Source organism: Ammospiza nelsoni, chromosome 30 (genome assembly GCF_027579445.1).
Source record: "Ammospiza nelsoni isolate bAmmNel1 chromosome 30, bAmmNel1.pri, whole genome shotgun sequence".
Taxonomy (NCBI): domain Eukaryota; kingdom Metazoa; phylum Chordata; class Aves; order Passeriformes; family Passerellidae; genus Ammospiza; species Ammospiza nelsoni.
In genome coordinates this window covers 2,327,979-2,340,893 of record NC_080662.1, presented here as the reverse complement: position 1 = coordinate 2,340,893, position 12,915 = coordinate 2,327,979, and the positions used below count along the sequence as shown (strand labels likewise).

At 49.9% G+C, this 12,915-nt stretch overlaps 1 protein-coding gene across 5 annotated transcripts in view; it reads right to left on the bottom strand.

Moving 5' to 3' along the window:
• Positions 1-600: 600 nt before the first annotated feature.
• Positions 601-12,915, bottom strand: part of FGFR1 (fibroblast growth factor receptor 1) — a 37,295-nt gene continuing 24,980 nt past the window's right edge. For 2 of the 5 annotated variants that reach the window (XM_059490685.1, XM_059490687.1), the window contains 10 exons: positions 11,389-11,591; positions 9,726-9,871; positions 8,732-8,853; positions 7,701-7,811; positions 7,425-7,615; positions 6,232-6,354; positions 5,505-5,575; positions 5,144-5,281; positions 4,051-4,156; positions 601-3,259 (listed from right to left, as the gene is read on the bottom strand). In XM_059490685.1, the coding sequence (XP_059346668.1) occupies positions 3,083-3,259; positions 4,051-4,156; positions 5,144-5,281; positions 5,505-5,575; positions 6,232-6,354; positions 7,425-7,615; positions 7,701-7,811; positions 8,732-8,853; positions 9,726-9,871; positions 11,389-11,591 (1,388 nt within the window). In that variant the 3' untranslated portion in view covers positions 601-3,082. The remainder of the gene's footprint in view (positions 3,260-4,050; positions 4,157-5,143; positions 5,282-5,504; positions 5,576-6,231; positions 6,355-7,424; positions 7,616-7,700; positions 7,812-8,731; positions 8,854-9,725; positions 9,872-11,388; positions 11,592-12,915) is intronic. The other 3 variants (XM_059490686.1, XM_059490688.1, XR_009420195.1) reach the window with 2 other exon arrangements.

Genomic DNA, 12,915 nt, shown 5'->3' with positions numbered 1-12,915 from the left:
AGAATTCTCCCCAAAAGCAGCTGAGCATCACCTTCCCAAAGTGCTGCCTGGTTTTGTTTTTGTTTTAAAGCACTGGAGCCATGAAAAAAAACCAGAATTCCCACGAAAGCAGCTGAGCATCATCCTCCCAAAGTGCTGCCTGGTTTTTTGCGGTTTTTTAATGGTACTGGGGCCATGAAAAAACAGAAATCCCCCCAAAATTAGCTGAGCATCACCTTCCCAAAGTGCTGCCTGGTTTCTGTTTTTTTTTTTTTTTTTTTTTTTTTTCTTTTAATGGCACTGGAGCCACGAAAAAACAGGATTCCCCCCAAAAGCAGCTGAGCACACCTTCCCAAAGCATTGCCTGTTTTTTGGGTTTTTTTTGTGGTACTGGAGCCATGAAAAAACAGAATTCCCCCAAAAGCATCTGGAGCATCATCCTCCCAAAGTGCTGCCTGGTTTTTGGGGTTTTTTTTTTTGGGTTTTTTTGTGGTACTGCAGCCGTGAAAAACCAGAATTCCCCCAAAAGCAGCTGAGCATCACCTTCCCAAAGTGCTGCCTGGATGAGCTTGAGCCCCCTCCCCATCACCCCCCCACCCCAAGGGAGATGTAAGGGTGGTTAAAGTCTTTTAATAATTACAAGAATTCCAGGATCTCATTACAGAAAAGAGTTTACAACAAATAATATTTCTCCGTACAAAGGCAAAATAAACTTTTCAAGTAACAGCGGCCCGGCAGGGAGGGATTTCAGGGGGGGTGCCCTGTCTGTCTGTCTGTCCGTCCATCCGTCCGTCCGTGGGACTGCAGGGGGAGCACAGAGCTGGGCTGAGGGTGTGAGGATGCTCCCAGGTAAGGCACTGGCAGGGGATGCCCGGGCACGGTGGGGTTGGCACCGAGCTGGGCACTGCCCAGAGCTCCCCCCAGACACGTAATGACAACAGATTCCCAAAAGGCATCATCGACACGTTATTATTATTATTATTATTATTATTGTTTAATACAGCCCCATATAAAACTGAAGCAGCAGCAGCAAATTCTTATCGAGGGACCTAAACTGAAATAGGTTTAGAACATAATTTAAAAAAATAAAACCAGCAAAAATAGCAAAATATATGACTTTTTTTTTTTTTTTAATATATATATATAGCAACTGATATCTACCAGCCACTAGTACCTTCCTACCAAACTGGTATATCTCTGGTAACAACCCTTTTTAAAAAGACATGTAAATATATATTCATATTTATACATATTTTTTTCGTTATGTACACGGGACTCTGGGTTTAGCACGGGTGGGTTCAGGCACCTCTGAGCAGCGCAGGGCTCCTGCCCTGGCAGTGCCAGGCCTGGCTCAGCAAAGCCCACGGGTGATGCTCTGGGGCTCTGGGGGCATCCTGGGCACGGAGGGAGCCACACCACGAGAGTGCTGGCATGCCGAGGGTTCCTGGCACACCCAGTGATGGTTACAGAACACCAGTGGGGCGCCTGGCACACCAGCGATCCTCCTGGCACACCAGTGAGGCTCCTGGCACACCAGGCAGGGGCACAAAATCCCTATGGGGCTCCTGGCACACCAGTGATGGTTACAGAACACCAGTGAGGGTCCTGGCACATTACTGATGGTCCTGGCACACCAGTGAGGTTCATGGCACACCAGTGAAGCTCCTGGCACATCAGTGAGAGTCCTGGCACACCAGGGAGGCTCATGGCACATTAGTGATGGTCCTGGCACACCAGTGAGGTTCATGGCACACCAGTGAAGCTCCTGGCACATCAGTGAGAGTCCTGGCACACCAGTGAAGCTCCTGGCACATTAGTGATGGTCCTGGCACACCAGGCAGGGGCACAGAACACCAGTGAGACTCCTGGCACGCCAGTGAGGGTCCCAGCACACCAGTGAAGCTCTTGGCACGCCAGTGAAGCTCTTGGCACATCAATGAGGCTCCTGGCACACCAGTGATGGTTACAGAACACCAATGGGGCTCCTGGCACACCAGTCAAGCTCCTGGCACACAAGTGATGGTTACAGAACACCAGTGAAACCCCTGGCACACCAGTGAGGCTCTCGGCATGCCAGTGAGGTTCCTGGCACCCCAATGACGCTCCTGGCACACCAGTGAGGCCCCTGGCACACCAGTGATGGTTACAGAATACCAATGGGGCTCCTGGCACACCAGTGAGGCCTCTGGCACACCAGTGAAGCTCCTGGCACATTGGTGAGGGTCCTGGCACACCAGGCAGGGGCACAGAACACCAGTGAGACTCCTGGCACACCAGAGAGGATCTCAGAACACCAGTGAAGCTCCTGGCACCCCAATGAGGCTCCTGGCACACCAGTGATGGTTACTGAACACCAATGAAGCTCATGGCACACCAGTGAAGCTCCTGGCACATTGGTGAGGGTCCTGGCACACCAGTGAGGGTCCCAGCACACCAGTGAAGCTCCTGGCACACCAGTGAGGCTCATGGCACCTTAGTGATGGTCCTGGCACACCAGTGATGGTTACAAAACACCAGTGACACTCCTGGCACACCAGTGAAACCCCTGGCACACCAGTGAAACCCCTGGCACACCAGTGAGGCTCTCAGCACACCAATGATGGTCCTGGCACACCAGTGAGAGTCCTGGCACGCCAGTGAGGCTCCTGGCACACCAGTGAGGCTCCCAGCACACCAATGATGGTCCTGGCACACCAGTAAGGCCCCTGACACGCCGAGGCTCCCCCCTGTGCAGCCACAGGAGCCCGGTGCTGCTCCCAGCTCCCCAGGTTCTCCTGGCACACCAGCCTGTGCCCCAGCAGGCTGTGCCACCCCAGGATGCCTGGCTGGGCTCTTTGGCCACGCAGTGCCCACGGGAGAGGATCTCAGCTCAGCCAGGTGGGAACTCTCCAGCACAGAATGACAGAAAAGAGGTTTAAAAACAAAAGGAGGAAAGGCCACGGAAACCCCGGAGCCTTTGGGCTGTGCAGAGCTGGCAGGAGGAGCTGGGTGGTGGTTTTGGTTATGTGAGATGCTACAGATGTCTCTGAACCCTTTCTGCGCCAGCCGAGCACGGCCAGGCTGTGCAGGCAGCGTCCACGGGCATGGCACGGCAGTGCCAGGCTCAGTGTCGCTTCAGTCCACCATTGCTGTGCTGAGGGGGCAGCTTGGGCAGGCAGGGCTCGTCGGGCAGCGGGTCGTGGGAGAACACCGAGTCCTCTCCCGAGGAGCACGTGGAGCTGCGCGTGTCCGGGAAGCCGGGGGAGTACTGGTCCAGGGGCAGGGACAGGTCCAGGTACTCCTGAGAGAGGGACAAACCCAGGGATGGGATCAGGAAAGGACAGGGCACAGCCTAACCCAGGTGCCACCAGTGCCACCTCTCCTACTGACCCTGATCCAGGGGCAGGGACAGGTCCAGGTACTCCTGAGAGAGGGACAAACCCAGGGATGGGATCAGGAGGGGACAGGGCACAGCCTAACCCAGTGCCACCTCTCCTGCTGACCCCATGAACCCGGGGGAGTACTGGTCTAGGGGCAGGGACAGGTCCAGGTACTCCTGAGAGGGACAAACCCCAGTGACAGGATCAGGAGGGGACAGGGCAGAGCCTCGCCCAGGTGCCACCCCTCCTACTGACCCTGGGAAGCCATGGACAGGTTCAGGCACTCCTGGCAGGGACAAATCCCAGGGACAGACTCAGGAAAGGACAGAGCAGCCCCCATGGAGCCCCTAACCCAGGTGCCACCAGTGCCACCTCTCCTACTGACCCTGATCCAGAGGCATGGACAGGTCCAGGTACTCCTGGCAGTGACAAACCCAGGAAAGGACTGGGTTGCCCCCATGGAGCTCCTGACTCAGGTGCCACCAGTGCCACCTCTCCTACTGACCCTGGGAAGCCACGGACACTCCTGGAGGGACAAACCCCAGGGACAGGCTCAGGAGGGGACAGGGCAGAGCCTCACCCAGGTGCCACCTCTCCTACTGACCCCAGGAAGCCATGGACAGGTCCAGGCACTCCTGGAGGGACAAACCCCAGGGACAGGCTCAGGAGGGGACAGGGCAACCCCCCCCGACCCAGGTGCCGCCTCTCCTACCTGGTTGGAGGTCATGGCCACGATCCTGTCCAGGTCCTCCACCAGCTGCTTGAAGGTGGGTCTCTGGGAGGGGACGGCGTGCCAGCAATCCCTCATCATCATGTACCTGTGAGGGCAGGAAGGGGCTCAGCGTGGGGACCCCCAGCCACAGGAGCAGAGAAGCACCAGGAATGTGTGCCCAGCGTCCCTGTGCCCAGGCTGGACCATCAGGGAAGATGCTACTCCAGGGTGATCCCCCATGTGCAAGGAAGGGGAACCCTTCTCAATAATTGCTTGGATTGTGGGAGAGTGAGGAATACTAAAGATGTGATGAACACTTAATTCTTTTAGAAATGTGGCTAATTTTTGAGATATATATGTGGGACTACTGTTGGTTTTTACTTCTTGGGGCACACTTAATGAAGCAAAAGTTTGCAAAAAATGCTGACAGGCATGATTACTTGTTTCACTTGTGTGAAGAGAAGCAAAAATTGCACTAGAGAACGTGTCTACTGAAACATGAATATTTTTAAATTCACTAAAGGAAGGGTATTTAGTGATGTCTGTTTGCTATAACTGCAGGCTTTGTAAACTTAGTGCTGCTCTTGTAGAAACAGGAGGTTGCACATGCTGACAGGGCAAGTATTGATGATAGCCTTAGCCTGACTTTTGGAAATTTGAAACACTTCCACAAGTGCTTGCACGTTTCGGTGAAAAAAGGCATGACTCAGTTTTGCTTGTTTAAAAATGTTTGGCAAAGTGTTTGAAATAACCATTGTCAGTTTGTCCGCTCTCATGTTTCTTCCTACTAAAAATCTAGGAAGCGAAGAATGAGCTCCGATGTGAGAGACAAAATATGGATTAGTTCTATACTGCAAAGTTGTATAAAGACATGAAAGCCTGCCCTATCAACCCAGGGAGGAGGATGGACACAGTCTGGGCTGGTTTCTGTGCTGGGATTCCCTCATTATTGCAAATCTGGCTGACTGATGTTTTTGCAGGGCTGGGATTGTAACTCCCAACATCTGCCTGCCACCCTCCATGCCCCAGCCCACGTTCTGCACCCAGCAATGGCACTCAGAGATGTCAAACCCCCCTTCCCCACGCCACTCACAGCTCGTTGGTGCAGTTGCTGGGCTTGTCCATCCTGTGACCTTCCTTCAGCAGCTTGAAGAGCTCCTCAACGGGCACACCAGGGTAGGGGGACCCACCCAGTGTGAAAATCTCCCACAGCAGCACCCCAAAGGACCACCTGGGAACACAGGGCACATGCTGGGGCTCCAGGGTGCTGACACCCTGCTGGACCCCAGTTAGAGGCTGGTTTGCTGGGAGGAACAACCATCCACAGCTTCGATTCACTCTGCAGGATAAATGAGCCCCAGCACCAAAAAATGGTTGGTTGGCTGGCACCAACTGCAATTTCATTAAATCAAAGCAAACCCCATCCATGCACGTCCCCAGCAGGCCCTACTCACACATCACTCTGGTGGGTGTAGATTCTGTCAAAGAGAGCCTCAGGAGCCATCCACTTCACTGGCAGGCGACCCTGGAGCACAAAACCCACAGGGGCTGTGAGGGAAGCTGAGCCCTGCATGCCTGGGGCACTCCCAGCTCAGACTGGGGCATTCCCAGCTCAGACTGGGGCATTCCCAGCTCAGACTGGGGCACTCCCAGCTCAGACTGGAGCACTCCCAGGTCAGACTGGAGCATTCCCAGCACAGACTGGGGCACTCCCAGCTCAGACTGGGGCATTCCCAGCTCAGACTGGAGCATTCCCAGCACAGACTGGGGCATTCCCAGCTCAGACTGGAGCACTCCCAACTCAGACTGGGGCACTCCCAGGTCAGACTGGGGCACTCCCAGCTCAGACTGGGGCATTCCCAGCACAGACTGGGGCACTCCCAGCACAGACTGGGGCACTCCCAGCACAGACTGGGGCATTCCCAGCTCAGACTGGAGCATTCCCAGCACAGACTGGGGCATTCCCAGCTCAGACTGGAGCACTCCCAACTCAGACTGGGGCACTCCCAGGTCAGACTGGGGCACTCCCAGCTCAGACTGGGGCATTCCCAGCTCAGACTGGGGCACTCCCAGCACAGACTGGGGCACTCCCAGCACAGACTGGGGCATTCCCAGCTCAGACTGGGGCATTCCCAGCTCAGACTGGGGCACTCCCAGCACAGACTGGGGCACAGCACTCACATTTGTGGTCTTCTTGTAGTAATCGATGTGGTGGATGTCACGGGCCAGCCCGAAGTCGGCGATCTTCATCACGTTGTCCTCTGTGACCAGCACGTTCCTGGCTGCCAGGTCCCTGTGGATGCACTGACCAAGCACAGGGCTCTCAGAATTGGAGGGTTCTCCATCATGATGGGGTGTGTCATGGATATATTTTATGAAAAATCCTTTCATTAGGACTTTTTGAAATCCTTTCATTAGGGTTTGACCAAGCACAGGGCTCTCAGAACCAGAGGGTTCCCCATGATGGGATGTGAAAAATTCTTTATCGTTAGGATTTTTTCTCCTGAGAAGCCTCAGAAATTAAATGTAAACAACAATCATCTGCTGCTGTGGAATGCAACAGGTGGATCTTTAACTGGTGTCATGTGGTTGTTTCTAATTGATGGCCAATCACAGTCAGCTGGCTTGGACTCTCTGGCCAGTCACAAGATTTTATTATCATTCCATTCCATTCCATTCCATTCCATTCCATTCCATTCCATTCCATTCCTTTCCTTGCTAGCCTTCTGATGAAATCCTTTCTTCTATTCTTTTAGAATAGTTTTAATATATAATTTTCTTTTAATATATATATTAATATATATCATAAAGTAATAAATCAGCCTTCTGATGAGATCCTTTCTCTATTCTTTTAGTATCATTTTAATATATAATTTTCTTTTAATATAATATATATCATAAAATAATAAATCAGCCTTCTGATGAAATCCTTCCTCTATTCTTTTAGTGTAGTTTTAATATATTCTATTATAATAATTATATTTTATATTATAGTAATTATATATATTATTATATAATATTATTATATAATAATATTATATTATATTATATTATATTATATTATATTATATTATATTATATTATATTATATTATATTATATTATATTTTAATATAACATATAAAATTACTATGTTTATATATAATATTAATATAATATATATAATACATATATAAAAACGTTAATATAATATATAGAAGACATATAATAATATTATATATATATAAATAAAATAATAAATCAGGCTTCTGAAACATGGAGTCAAGATTCTCATCTCTCCCCTCATCCTGGGACCCCTGTGAGGGATGGGCAGGGAGGGAAGGGTGCATGCCCCTGGGCTCCCCATCCCACCACAGCCTCCTGGGAGCTCCTCACCTTCTTGGAGGCCAGGTACTCCATGCCCCGTGCCACCTGGTAGGCACAGGAGACCAGGTCCTTGAAGGAGAGCTGCTCCTCGGGCACGCGGGCGGGGTTGTAGCAGTACTCCATGCCCGGGGGCCGCCGTGCCTGCAGGTACTCACGGAGGTTGCCCTTGCTGGCGTATTCCACGATCACATAGAGCGGCCCTGAGGGGATGAGAACATGGAGCAGGGTGCCAGGAGAGCCCCTCTAGCTGAGGGGTGGCACAGGGGACACCTCGTCCCCACTCACCGTCCTGCGTGCAGGCTCCCAGCAGGTTGATGATGTTCTTGTGCTTGCCGATCATCTTCATCATCTCCATCTCGGAGATGAGGTCAGACAAGTCCTTCTCTGTGGCGTCAGCTGAAGGGGAGGAGGCAGCACTTAGGGGGTGCACACTGCAGACCCCAGCCAGGGCTGCGGCATCGTGCCAGTATAATTTTAATACATCATTTTCCTTTAATATAATATATAGATCATAAAATAATCAGCCTTCTGAAACAGGGAGTCAAGATTCTCATCTCTTCCCTCATCCTGGGACCCCTGTGAGCACCACCACAGGGAGGGAAGGGTGTGTGCCCCAGGCCCAGGTGCTGGGCTCCCCATCCCACCAAACCCCTTTTTCATTGGTGAGCTGTGACTTTTATGAGTCACAGTCACAATTATCTCTATCTAGTATTGTATTAAGGGCCACTGCATCACTGAAAGTTTGGCTTTGCAAACTTTCTGAAAACTCCTCTCTCTTGCTTGCTAAAAATTTCACAGCATTGTTTTGCAAGAATAATTCTTTACCATCAGTTTCTTGTACAAACTGCAGAGTAGCCATGATATTTTCTGAAAAATCTTTTCTTTAGGATTATTTCTCCTGAGAAGCTTAGAGGCCTCAGGAACAAAATTGTAAACATTGATTATCTGCTGCTGTGGAATGCAACAGGTGCATCTATGATTGGTCTCATGTGGTTGTTTCTAATTAATGGCCAATCACAGTCAGCTGGCTCAGACTCTCTGCTCAAGCCACAAACCTTTGTTATCATTCCTTCTTTTTCTATTCTTAGCTGGCCTTCTGATGAAATCCTTTCCTCTATTCTTTTAGTATAGTTTTAATGTAATATATATAATAAAATAATAAATCAGCCTTCTGAAACACGGAGTCAGATCCTCATCGCTTCCCTCATCCTAAGACCCCTGCAAACACCACCACACCGCAGTTAGTTAATTACACTCTCTCCCCTTAAATTCCTTCTGTAGCATCATTTTGCTAACACATTTTTGCTGCCACTTACACTTGAGCATCTTCACCGCCACCTTGGTCACACGGTTGGGCTTGTCCTTGTCCAGGCCGATGGCTTCTGCCAGCACCACCTGCCCGAAGCAGCCTTCTCCCAGGGGCTTGCCCAGGATCAGCCTGCAGGGAGAAGACCCCAAATGTTGGGGAAGATGAAACAAGAAAGCCTTATCAATATGATTGTCTGGCAAAAGATTTTGAGAATATGGAAACTATAAGTGAGATTGAAATGAAAGCAAGCTTTGAGATCCCTCAGTTACCGAACAACTGGAAAACAATGGTGTGGCTGGCTGAAGGTGATCCCCTTTTGATGGAACAACACCCTCTGCTTGCAGACAGCTCCAAGGCTCAGAGCAGACCCTACAGCTTGGCAGAAGGGGCCCAAAGAGGAGTTTGTAGGGTTTAAAATGTAACACAGGATGGTAATGTAATGATTCTTATAGACTGTATGGAAATGCTGTAGGATTTGTATCTTGTACTGGATTGGTTAGTGAGAATCAGAATATTCAACACAGAAGATGATTTATTGTATTGGAATGGGAACTTCGCTCTCTTACCCCTTTTACTCTCTCACCCTCTCATCCTCTCTCCCCCTCTCCTCTCTCAGGCCTGCTCTGAGCTGTGGCTGCAGCTCCCAGCAGGGCCCTGCACTTGGCCCTTTGCAATGAACCCCAAATTCCGTGACCAGAAGAAGATTTATTGTATTGTAATGGGAACCTCGCTCTCTCATCCTCTTTACCCCTCTCTTTATCTCTCTTTCTCTCTCTCAGGCCTGCTCTGAGCTGTGCCTGGCAGCTCCCAGCAGGGCCCTGCACCCAGGCCCTTTGCCTCCTTGGTTATCCAGCAAGCTTGGCTCAGCAATTCTTTTCTTCTATATCAAAACTTACTTCCATCTCTATTCTTCCATCAGACTCAACACTTAAAAATCTCTCTGCCAAGCACACATATCTGTGAGACTCTCCTGTCAAACTCTCATCCTTCCCAACCCTCACCTGTCCCGGGGCAGCTCCCAGCGTGGATCCTCGGGCAGCTCGTACTCGGACACCCCGGCCAGCATGGGGGTGCCGCTGGAGGAGAGGCGGGAGGGCCTCACCAGCATCACCCCCGAGTTCATGGACGAGCTGGAGTCGGCTGACACCTGCAGGGGGATGTGGGTTACCTTCATGCAGTGCCCAGCCCGCGGCTGGCTGCCGCCGGGGTGGGGGAAATGGTGATGGGAGCATTGGTTCACCCTATGGAAGTGTGCTCCCCACTGATGGAGTGACAAAACTATCCTCTGTCCCCTTGAAGGAGTGGCAAAACTGCCCTTTGTACCCTTGAAGGAGTGACAAAACTGTCCCCTCAAAAAGGAAAGAAACCCAGAAGTTTCTCTCCTGGATTAGGTGAAAAAGCCATCTCACAGGACCTAGGGGACTTCACCTCAAACTTAAGGATACTACACTTAAGGATACCCAATTGCACAGAAGCCAAAAAATCTTGTATAGGAATGTGCTCCCTGTTGACAGAGTGGCAAAATTATCCTTTGTCTCCTTAAAAAGGGAAAAATCCAGAAGTTTCCCTCCTGGATTAAGTGGAAAAGCCGCCTGATAGGACCTGGGAACTTCACCTCAAATTTAAGGATAACTAATTGCACAGGAGTCAAAAAGTCTTGTATAGGAATGTGCTCCCTGTTGACAGAGTGACAAAACTATTCTTTGTCCCCTTGGAGTGACAAAACTATCCCATGTACCCCTGAAGGAGTGACAAAACTATCCTCTGTACCCTCAAAAAGGAAATAAGCCCAGAAGTTTCTCTCCTCAATTAGGTGAAAATGGCATCTTATAGGTCTGGGGGACTTCACCTCAAATTTAAGGATAGTAATTGGACAGAAGCCAAAAAGTCTTGTATAGGAATGTGCTCGCTGTTGATGGAGTGTCCCATCAAAAAGGAAAGAAGCCCACAAGTTTCCCTCCTGGATTAGGTGAAAAAGCCACCTCATAGGACCTGGGGGATTTCACCTCAAAATTAAGGATACCCAAATGGACAGAAGCCAAAAAGTCCTGCCTGAGCAATTAATTAGAAAAAGAAGTGAACAAAGAAACTAATTGCTTTTGTGAGGTGCTTTACCAAGAGCAAAGACCTCCGACACCTGGCTTGGTTTTTCTCTGTTTGTTATTTTGCCTTTTTGTTTCCAACACTGCAACAGAAGCCATCCTGCTGATTTTTATGCCTCCAAGGGTAGCTGAGCTATCTTGGGTGTGTTTTAGACCTCTGAAATCTTATTAGACCTGGCTTGAGGAGGCTCCTATAACAACCCCTGCCCACCCTGCCCACGTGCCCAGCAGTGCTGCTCCCCTCTGTGGAACTTTTAATTACTCTCCATCATGCTGAAGCCCAAAAATGCACAGCCTGGGAGCTCTCCCATCTCCTCCATGCTCTGCTCAAGCCTTAAACTGCTGTAAATCCTCCTGGTTCTCCTCATGAGCCCCATCAGGGCAGGGACGAGGGGAAGCTGTGCAGCCCCACCACCCTGCTGACTGTGCTGCCATCAGAAGCACAGCCAGGTGGGCACATCCAGCAGGGTGAGATGGTCCCAGATCATCCCATCCCTCCTCCCCCAGGTGCCCTGGGCTCCAGGAGAGGCAGTAGGTGCAAACAAACCCCCTCTCTACTTTCTGTTACCTGTCTGCGCAGGGGGATGCTCTTGGCCAGCTTGTGCACGGCCAGCTGGCTGTTGAAATCTGTCTTCTTGGTGGTGCTCTTCAGCTTGTAGATGATGATGGTCACCACCATGCAGGAGATGAGGAAGGCCCCGATGCAGTAGATGATGATCTCCAGGTAGAAGGGGGACGTCATCATGGCTGGGGTGTCTTCAATGGCTGGGTCAGCGTGAACAGGGGGTTTGTTAGCACCCACCAGGCCACAAGGAGTGGCAATGGGGAGCTCCTGGCTCGTCCCCAAGCTCAGTGGGGACATTGGGGCAGCCCCTGGCTTGTCCCCAAGCTCAGTGGGGACATTGGTGCAGCAGGGCCTGGGGGCTGCCCCCCAAACCCTTTATGGGAAATTGTGCAAGCAGCCCCCAGCTCATCATCCCCAATGCCTCTGCCACCTCTGCAGGCAGCCCAGGGTGGTCAAACGGGGCAGGAATGAAGAAGGGGACCTTTGGGGACAGGTTGTTTAAACTAAAAACTTTACAACTTTGTGAAATTTGCGAAGCTGGTATGTTTGTTACAGTGCTGGATGCATGTGGAGATGATTCTCTTTAAAAGACGTATACTTTTGGGAATTTCAGATTTTTTAAATTTTAAATATATATATATATAAATATATATATATTATATAGATATAAATATATATTTTTTCTTCTAAATCTGTATGCATACAATTTTACAATAGGTTTCTACATATTCATTTTTATGAATTTTGCGTGATATTTGCTGTTAGTTCTTTATTAGAAAGAATTTTTAGGTCAGGTTGACTTGGCTTGCTTTCATAGCAGTCTTTCTGTCTTTTTTATCACTTTGTCTCTTTTTGTTTAATTCCTGTTTTTCACTGAAGTAGTTTTTTTGAGCTTAGCTTTTTGTAGTCAGGCTAAATAGTTATGTTTTCTAACTAGAGATTTAAGTTCAAAACGTGCATTCCACTTAAACTAAAATGGATTTCTATTGGAGAAATTTTTTTGGAGAATCTTTTTTAAGTGTGTTTTTTTTTTTTTTTTTTTTTTTTGGAGAAATTTTTTTTTTTTAGAGAATAAGTAATTTTTTTTTATTTAATGCAATGCAGCCAGGGGCACTCCAGTGGCAATGACCTGCTGGGGGAAGGGACCCTGCTTTGGTGGCTGATGGGGTTTTGGAGCCCTGAACAGCTCAGAGCCCCTTCCATGTGCCTGGTCCAAGGTGAATCAGGCAGGATGGGGCTGCCAGCCCTCCTTGTGCACCCCCAGAGAGCAGAACCTCAGAGAGAGGTGTGAGAGGGAGCTGAAGGTTCCTGCCCCAACCTCTGAGCACACCCGGCTGACAAAGCAGTGGCTGATAACTGGGAAAGTTTTGGCTGGGAAGCAGCGAGCACACAGCACCCCAAAAGCTTTCCCCAAAAGCTGTTATCAGGCTTTGCTCCCTCATTGATAGCCAGCAGCAGCATCAATGGGGACGGGGCAGCCATCCCCACAGGGCAGGCACACACAGCCCTGACAGTCCCACACCA